A 9,591-nucleotide genomic window follows, 5' to 3' on the forward strand; every position below is an offset into this window, starting at 1 on the left:
GGTGGTGTTTGAATCATGCAGCAAGGACAACAGGCAATACCCATAATCCTATTCTTGATTTCAACAATGTAAATGTTGTTAGATATTTTGTCTTGTCTAGAATAACAGAAAATATATATACATATGATGTTACAAATAAATTAAATAAAATTAAATATACGAAGAACGAAATCACCGATTGAGATGTTGATTCGAGGCATGTGTTAAACACATTTCCCTTAAAACAGTTTCATCGTCTCCTGTTTGTGTTGGAGCTTATCGTAGATGACTGTCTCCCAGGGTACAACGACTCTAGTAGAGATTCTGCACTGAAATCACTACTCGTCGAACTTGATCAACGTATCTGAACTATCACCGGGTTTCAACGGAAATATCGATCAAAAGACTCAAAGAACACTCACAAAACAAGAAAAGGGCTTTTAGAATTCTAGAGTGAAAAAATATAAGATGATAGGGTTGTTTGAGATTAGAGATGAGGGGTTTTATATTGTTGTAAAGTTAAACTTTCATAAAAATAAAATCAACCATTAATCATTGATTCAACGGCTCACCTTGATTGCCTCTTCATTGCCCTTTGTATTTTCTCTTTATTAGAAAATACACGTTACATGATTTTCTAAATTGCTAATAAATTGATAACAATAATATTATGAAGGTTACAATGACAATGAACAAAATTAAATATATTTAATTTGATAATTGTTCTTCAAGCCATTAAATGTTAATTACATAATTAACAAATTAATTATAATAATTTAATTATTTGGATCAAATTTCACTTTAATTCATGTTTGAATTTCGTGTGAATTTCGTTTGAATTTCATTTGATTTTATTTACCCAATTTCTCATTTTCATTCATTAATGGAATTTATGAATTAATTTAAAATTTCAACAAAGGCAACACCTTTAATCATGGTAGCGGACATGTGAACCCATATCGCATTTTGGATCGACTTAACCATTAACGACCACTTCAATTTTCTTGGTGCCATCGGTTATAATGCGACACAAATTCAATTTGTGGCTGGTAAACCTTATAATTGAATGCTAGTCTCTCAAACTACAATTACCCATCTATAACCATATCGACATTGACCAAACTGGTTAAGGTGACTCGAACATTGAAGAACGTGGGGTCCTTTGGCATGTACGTGGCTTGATTCAGTCACTGTTGAGTTTTGGAGCCTATACTTATAATTAACTATACATTGTTAATTAGAGTTTATTGGTTTGTATTTGGGTTTGAGCTTTAGCCCGACCAATAGTTATTTAAGTTTATTACCTGGATGTTTATCTTATAAATATGTGATTATTAAGGGTTTACATGCACTTGATAAACATAATTCTAGAGAGATAAAGTGTGAGACAAAAACTTTGTATTCCTTCTTATTCTTCTTCATAGTGAAATCTGGTGGCGGCTGAAGTGGACGTAGCTCAATTTGAGTGAACCACTATAAATCTGTGTCTTCTTGTGTTCTTCTTTCTTGCGTTTTATAGATTGTTTCAAGTAGGTCATATTTGGGAGATACAAATCCTAACAACTAGTATTAGAGTAGTTAGGCTAGATCTGAGAATTGGAAATGATGACAAGCGAGAGAAATATATGACATGGGATTGGAAGATTCGATGAGACAGATTATGTTTTCTAGAGAATGCAGATTGAAGATTATCTCTATAGAAAGAAGCTTCATGTTCCTCTGAGTGAGAAACTAGAGAATATGGATGAAGCTAAATAGAAACTTCTTGATAGACAGGTTTTGGGAGTTGTCTGATTGACACTAGTCAAGACGGTTGCTCACAATGTAGCAAAAGAGAAGACCACCATGGGTCTGATGAACGCTCTTTCTGATATGTATGAGAAACCATCTGCTAACAACAAGGTACACTTAATGAAAAGACTATTTTACTTAAGAATGGTTTATGGTACTTCTGTCACTACTCATTTGAATGAATTCAATACAATTGTGAATCAATTGCTATCTTTTGAGATTGATTTTGGGGATGAAGTTAGTGCTCTGATTTTGTTAGCATCTCTACCAAATAGATGGGAACCTATGAGAGCAACAATTAGTAATTCAGTTGCAAATGTTAAACTGAAATTTGTTGAAGTTAGAGACCGTATTTTTGCTGAAGAGGTTCGTAAAATTGATTATGGTGAAACGTTCAAAAGTTCTGTTCTGAATATGGAAAACAGGGGCAGATATAATGATAAATATTTCAACCAATGTAAGAGCAAATCTATATCGAGGAGCAAGAGGAGTCAGTCCAAGTTTATGCGGACATTTGAGTGCTGGAATTGTGGTAAAGAGGGTCATTTGAAGAGGAACTGTAAAACACCGAAGAGAAATAGTGATGATAAAAATGATGCAGCCAACGTTGTTATAGAAAATGTCACTGATGCGTTACTTCTATCTATTGATAGCCCGATAGATTCATGTGTTTTGGACTCGGGAGCATTTTTCCACACCATTGCCCACAAAGAATTAATGGAGAATTATGTGGCTAGAAACTGTGGGAAATTTTATCTCGTAGATGGTGAACCACTGGATATTGTTGGCATTGGTGACATCAAATTGAAGATGGAAAATGGTTTTGTTTAGAAGATTAATAAGGTGAGACACATTCCATGTTTAATGCGCAATCTGATTTCTGTTACACAACTTGATGAAGAATGTCACAATTTCAGTTGTGAAAATGGTGCGTGGAAGGTGACTAAAGGAGCAATAGTTGTTGCTCGAGGTCACAAAACTGGAACGTTATACACGACTTCAACTTGTAGAGAAACAGTTGCTGCTGTAGTTGATGACTCGAAGAACAATGAGTTGTGGCATTGCAGGTTGGACCATATGAGCGAAAAAAGGATGAAATTCTTTTGAAGAGTGGACAGATTCTAGAACAGAAGTCTATTGAAAATCAATTATGTGAAAATTGTATTCATGGAAAACAGAAACGGGTGAGTTTTTTAAAGATTGAGAAGGAGCTCAAGAAAGAAAGGCTAGAGTTGGTACACACTGATGTGTGAGGACCTGCACTTGTTTCTTCTATTGGTGGATCACAATACTACGTGACGTTTATAGATGATTCGACAAGAAAGGTATGGGTATATTTTATGAAGCACACGTTTGAAGTATTTGTTATTTTCAAGAAATGGAAGGCTTTGGTTGAAAATAAAACAAATCAGAAAGTTAAGTATTTGAGATCCGACAACGGAGGTGAATATATCAATTCAGATTTAAAAAGTATTGTGTTGTGAATGAGATTAGTATGGTGAAGACTATTCCCCAAACGCCTCAAGATAATGGAATAATTGAACGAATGAATCAAACATTGAACGAGCGTGCTAGAAGCATGAGATTGCATGTAGGGCTGCCTAAAACCTTCTAGGCAAAAACTATCAATACTGCTGCCTATTTGATAAATAGGGGACCCTCTGTTCCTCTTGAATTCAGAATTCCTAAAGAAGCCTGAAGCAATAAAAAGGTAAATTTTTCTTATTTGAAAGTGTTTGGTTGTTTATCATATGTTCATATTAATGAATGTGATAGGAGCAAGCTTGATCCAAAGTCTAATAAATGTTTTTTCACTGGTTATGGTGATATCGAGTTTGGTTATCATTTCTGGGATAATCAAAATTAGAAGATCATTCGTAGCAGAAATGTCATCTTCAATGAACAAGTTCTCTACAAAGATTGTATTAAGAAGACATCAAATGGTGATTCCAAGTTGGAAGAGACTAGTATAGTCAATTTGAGAGAATTTTCAGCTGGATATATACCGACTGTCGAAGAAGAACAATGTGTTGTTGAAGATGAAATCGTTGAGAACGTGGCCCCATAGGTAAATTAACAAACACCGATTATATAGTTAAAAAGATCGTCAAGGAATCAAAAACTAGTTGAGAGGTGGTCTCCATCTCTAAACTATATATTGTTGACAAATAGAGGTGAACCTGAATGCTATGAGAAAGCAATACAATCTAATGAATCAGTTAAGTGGGAGTCTATGATAAAAAATGAGATGAACTTTTTGACGTTGAATCATACTTGAGAGTTCACTGAGCTGCCAAAGGGAAAGAAAGCACTTCACAATAAATGGATCTTCAGTATTAAAGAAGAATATGATAAAACTATGAGGTACAATGCAAGATTGGTTGTGAAAGGATTTCAATAGAAAGAAGGTATTGACTATAATGAGATCTTCTCTCCAGTAGTTAAATTGATGACAATCAAAAAAAAATTGAGTTTGGTTGTGAAAGAAGACCTTCATCTTCAACAAATGGATGTCAAAACTGATTTTCTTCATGGTGATTTAGATGAAGAGATTTATATGCGACAACTAGAAGGATTTGAAATCAAAGGAAAATATGAGCTTGTGTGTAAGCTTCAGAAGAGTCTGTATGGTTTAAAACATGCTCCAAGGCAATGGTATAAGAAGTTTGATAGCTTCATGAAAAGTAATAATTTTATGAGGTGTGAAGCTAATCATTGTTGTTATATCAAGATGTTTGATAAATCGTATATTATTCTACTCCTCTACGTTGATGACATGCTGATTGATGGAGCAAACTTGTATGAGATTAACAAGCTCAAGAAAGAGTTGTCTGAAAAGTTTGCAATGAAGAATTTGGGTGCTGCAAAATAAATCTTTAGGATGAGAATTTTCAGGGATGAAGAAGTTCTCAAACTTTCACAAGAAAAATATGTGAGGAAAGTTCTTAGTATGTTCAACTTGTTTGATACAAAACCAGTTACTACCCCCTTAGCTAGTCACTTCAGACTATCTAAAGATCAGTCGCCTTCAACAGAAGAGGAGAAAATTTACATGGTCATTGTTCTGTATTCCTCTGACATTGGTTATATTATGTATGCGATGGTTTGCACAAGACTAGACATATCACATGCATTGGGAGTTGTTAGCAGGTTCATGAGCAACCCGAGTAGACAACATTTTTTTGGGAAAAACGACTTAGCGTCATTTAATTAAAAATTCTCAAAAACGGGGAAAAAAACCCACGAGTTTAAGAGATCATTCTAGACAGGCCTAGAATGATTTTGAAGTCGTAACATTCTGAATAAAAGCTAAAAAGCTAAAAATGTAAATGAATCATTTGTTTACAATGCTTTCAATTCTAGTGAGTTTAAAAAACGGTAAATTCCAGTTCTTGCAGATATTCCAGTTCTGCTCCGTGCTTGGAATTCTTCTCCACGTTCCCGCGAGGGCGCTGCAATCCGATACAATATCTTTCCAGAACTCGTCAATGCTCCTGCGGGTTCTGTCATATACCCCTGCATTCCGTTCTTGCCAGATGTTATACACCACTGCTCCAAAGCCACACTTGAACACGCTTGTTGCAAATCTATTTCCCTTGACTTTGAGTAGTGCTGCTTCTTTAATTTCATTCCATTCGCTCGGGAAACTGATCAGCTCCAGGCTTTTATAGAATTTGTCCCAAAGCTCCGAAGCAATACAGCATCTCCCGAATAGGTGATCTATGGTTTCTTCATTTCCTATGCATAGAAGACAACTCGAATCCGGGATGCTCATATACTTACTGATACGATCATGAGTGCTGAGTCTTTCCCAGAAGGCGAGCCATAGGATGAACTGGTGTCGAGGGATAATCTTCGTTGACCATATAAGAGGAGCCCATTCTACTTTCTGCGCTTTTTCTCCGGGTAGACAACATTGAGAAGTAGTAAAGTAGATACTACGATACTTAAGAGGAAATATGGGTCTCTCTTTGTGTTTTCAAAAGTCTAATATGAGTTTGGAAGGATATGTTGATGCTGACAATGGTGGTGATGTTGATAGTAGGAAAAGCACAATAGAGTACATTTATACTTTGGGAGGTACTGCAATCAATTGGGTTTTAAAATTGTAGAAGATTGTTGTTCTTTCTAGTTGTGAGATAGAGTATGTTGCTATAATAGAGGTTGTTAATAGATGATGTGGTTACAACCCTTTTTGCGAGAATTGGGTCAAGACTACGAGGGAAGTGTGTTGCGATGCGACAGTTAGAGTGTCATTCATTTGGCAATGAATCATGTTTATCATGGAAAGACGAAGCATATATAGGTTCGTTATCATTTCATCCGATCAGTTTTAGAAGATGGAGTATTAGCTTTTGAGAAGATTCCCGGGAGTGAGAATCCAACTGATATGTTGACGAAAGCTGTGACAAATGAGAAACTGAAGTTGTGTGCAACTTCAGTTGGTCTTCTTCATTAAGACACCGGATGGAAAGTCGCTACCAATCGAGAGATGATGAAGTTAGTCTCCAAGTGGGAGATTGTTGAGTTATGAAACCTACACTTATAATAAACTCTACATTGTTAATTAGAGTTTATTGAGTTTGTATTTGGTTTTGGGCTTGGGCCTGATCAACAATTATTTAGGTTTATTACCTGAATGTTATCTTATAAACATGTGATTATTAAAGGTTTATACTTTATAGACATAATTCGAGAGAGATAAAGTGTAAGGCAAAAACTCGTATTCTTTCTTATTCTTCTTCATAGTGAAATCTGGTTGTGGCTGAAGTGGACGTAGCTCAATTTAAGTGAACCACTATAAATCTGTGTCTTCTTGTGTTCTTCTTTTGCGTTTTTACATATTGCTTCAAGCATGTTGGATTTGGGAGATAAAAATCCTAATAGTCACCTACATGGGTTTTGGTTTCTGTTGATCAACCTACCCTAAAATATAGAAGGGTTGGGGAAGAAAAGAATTTTGCTTTGAATGTTTATAAAAGAAAAAGATTGATAAGATAACCATGTGATTGTATTTGGAAAATTTTTGTTTCGACCCGTTAGGATTGTGTAAACAAAGATAAGTAAGATCGAGGGAGAAGAGAAGATAAGAGATCGAAATAGATACACAAAAAACTATACTAATGAGTAATGGCTCAAGATAAACTTGTAATTAGTGAGAAATTAAAAAAATTTACAAAATATCATCGTACCCCGTAATAATGAAACTTGTAAGGCTATATAGTCTTCTAACAATATTAAAGTGTAATAAAACACAACTAAATAAAATAAGATAAAATGTGCCCCACACCTAATGTGAGACACAACAATTTCATTCCGTGAGTAGTCCAATTATAGTCATTTTCATTCAACCAAACTTTACTAGATTTAAGTGATGGCTTGTTCTTAATTTTTGTTATGATATATGATTTAAAGGATGGTTTGAATTTACAGACCTGTTAACAATATTTTTTACCGACGCAAATAATGACATTTTTCGGCACATAAGTGTCGCTATTAGTTAACAATGTTGAATAACACGTCACAAATATATTTGCGACGCATATTAAAGCGCCGATAATTATTATCCTATAGACTTGGAGATTTCTTTACCCTGGCAGATGATTTTCACTTGACAGAAATGTGGTGCCTTGTCAAATACTTTATCAGCCACCCCATTTTCTTTCCTTCTCAGCTTGATCAGTTTTCTGTAATCAGATATATTCATCATTCATTCAATTAACGTCAATCAAAATCAATTTTAATAACACAATATGTATATATACTTGAGGGAGGATTTGGTTGGGGAGCCCAAGATGAGCTTTTTAATGTTGAGAATGGGAATCAAATCGAGTATTGCCTTAGCCTCCATATCGCTTTCTATCAGGATCGTGTCCACTTTAACCTGCAAATTGTTATTACGTTAATTTATGATATGATTTCTCGTATTGTTATTTAAAGATATAAAAAAAATGTACCTTTGATTCAGAACATAAGTTAAGAAACTTAAAAAGATATTCGCGTCTTTTATTTCGTTCTTGTTCCATGAGAATTTGCTTCTGCTCGGGATTTGCCTGATTTATTGGAAGCTTTCCCACTTTCGAATAGTTAATTACCATTTAGTCATACCCCAAACAAGAAAGAAACAGATAAGATCAATAATGATACATTTAATCTCAAGGGTAATTTAGTCTTAAAAATTAAAGGTATGATTTTCTGAATTCTATCTATCTATTTTTATGTAATTTAAAGTTAAATGTATATGTTATAAGTAAGTTAAATTGAGTATGATCTCTCCAAGGCTAACAATTAATTAATTTATTTTGAAAAAAAAAAGAGCCATTCAATTCAACAATAACGACTATACACAACCAGACAAGTCAAGTCTTGACCAACAACTACTCTATATACATATAGTAGGAAAAGTCAGCATTGTCATTTTCTTCCTTCTAATCAATGGACCCTAAAGTCTTTCTTAATTTTATTTTTTATCTAATCAAGAAAATGATTTTTTCTATAATCAAAATGATATTATTTTTATATTAATAGTGAAGCCTTATTCAATTTGAGTTTCAAACAAAGTAAAAAACATCGTATCATTCCTCCCTTATCAATCACATCATTCAAATAGTTAATCAAAATATTAAAATATTTTTTATTTTATATTTTATTTATATATATAAATTTTTTTATTAAAAATAAAAATTATTTTCTCAAAATAATCAACAAAATATTATTAATATTTTATCAGCCTAATTAAGTTTGAAATATTTAAAATAATCAAAATAAAATATCTAAATTCAGTAACTAAAATATTAAAATACATCTATTTAAATTTTTTACCTTTTATTTTATCATTATATATTATCTTCTAAAATTTTGTTCGATTTTTGTTATTTAAATAACCCAAAAAAATCAAACATCAATTCACCCTCACTCTTATTTATTAAATCATTCATTTCATTTATCAAAATATTAAATATCTTTTACTTAAAATTATTATTTTTTATTTTATTAATATATATCAATATTTTTTTTTTCTACCAATACTTCTTAAAAATTATCATCATCATTTTTTTTCTCTATTATTCAAATAATCCCTGCCAAACAACCATCAAGTCTCTAAAGACTACCCCTAAATAAAAAATACCATATTTTAAAATTACAATTAAAAAATATGATGCAGAAATTAGTTTTATTTCTATTCAAATAAAAAAATAGTAATAATAATAGGATACTTTTTTCTTTAAATGTCTATACAAAAATGATAAATTATCAAAAATATATGTTACCATAAATATATGAATAAATTCAATCTCTACTATATTTATCAAAATTTTATATGAAACCATATATGATATACCTAACAAATTTGATAATATTTTGATAAAAATTTTAAAAACATACAATTATATATACATTCAATCAACCATTCATGTTTGAACATATATGTTTATAAATTAATTTTAAAATTATTATAAAAAAAAGGAAAACATGAATTGATAAAACAATATATTTATTAAGAAAATGAATGGAGGAAGAGATGAATACTAACATGGAGTCGGAATGAAACGGATCTCAGGGAAGACATGAACTAGAAAGATCTCTGCAACTTCATTCTTCAGTGTCCATAGCAGAGCGTCCATGCTTCTATTACCGCCCTTTTCTTCGCCGGAGATTACCACATAAACGACGTCGTCGTCCTCCTTCACCGGTGCCAACGCCGGCGTTCTCTCTCTAGTATTAATATTCTCTTCCTCTATTTCGCTCACTCTCTTCATCGCCATAATTTCTCGGCGTTCAATTTGATCGGCCGGCCGGAAATCGGATGATAACTTTCTC

The 9,591-nt window shown here is 32.8% G+C and overlaps 1 protein-coding gene across 1 annotated transcript; it reads right to left on the reverse strand.

Annotated features, from left to right (window-relative positions):
- Window positions 1-7,330: 7,330 nt before the first annotated feature.
- On the reverse strand, window positions 7,331-9,591 carry LOC124912442 (U-box domain-containing protein 54-like). Its single transcript, XM_047453062.1, has 4 exons — window positions 9,305-9,591; window positions 7,728-7,846; window positions 7,536-7,654; window positions 7,331-7,457 (listed from the first exon to the last, which is right to left on the reverse strand). The coding sequence occupies exons 1-4, from the start codon at window positions 9,534-9,536 to the stop codon at window positions 7,334-7,336; spliced, it is 594 nt and encodes a 197-aa protein (XP_047309018.1). The 5' UTR covers window positions 9,537-9,591; the 3' UTR covers window positions 7,331-7,333.

This window comes from Impatiens glandulifera, chromosome 8 (assembly GCF_907164915.1).
Source record: "Impatiens glandulifera chromosome 8, dImpGla2.1, whole genome shotgun sequence".
In the NCBI taxonomy this organism is placed as follows: domain Eukaryota; kingdom Viridiplantae; phylum Streptophyta; class Magnoliopsida; order Ericales; family Balsaminaceae; genus Impatiens; species Impatiens glandulifera.

Excerpts from the sequence above, each read along its gene's own strand:
- LOC124912442 (XM_047453062.1), bottom strand. The coding sequence starts at position 9,536 with ATGGCGATGAAGAGAGTGAGCGAAATAGAGGAAGAGAATATTAATACT. Across the intron at positions 7,655-7,727 it reads ACTTATGTTCTGAATCAAAG|GTTAAAGTGGACACGATCCT; the intron begins GTACATTTTTTT and ends AACAATTTGCAG. Across the intron at positions 7,458-7,535 it reads CCAACCAAATCCTCCCTCAA|AAAACTGATCAAGCTGAGAA; the intron begins GTATATATACAT and ends ATCTGATTACAG.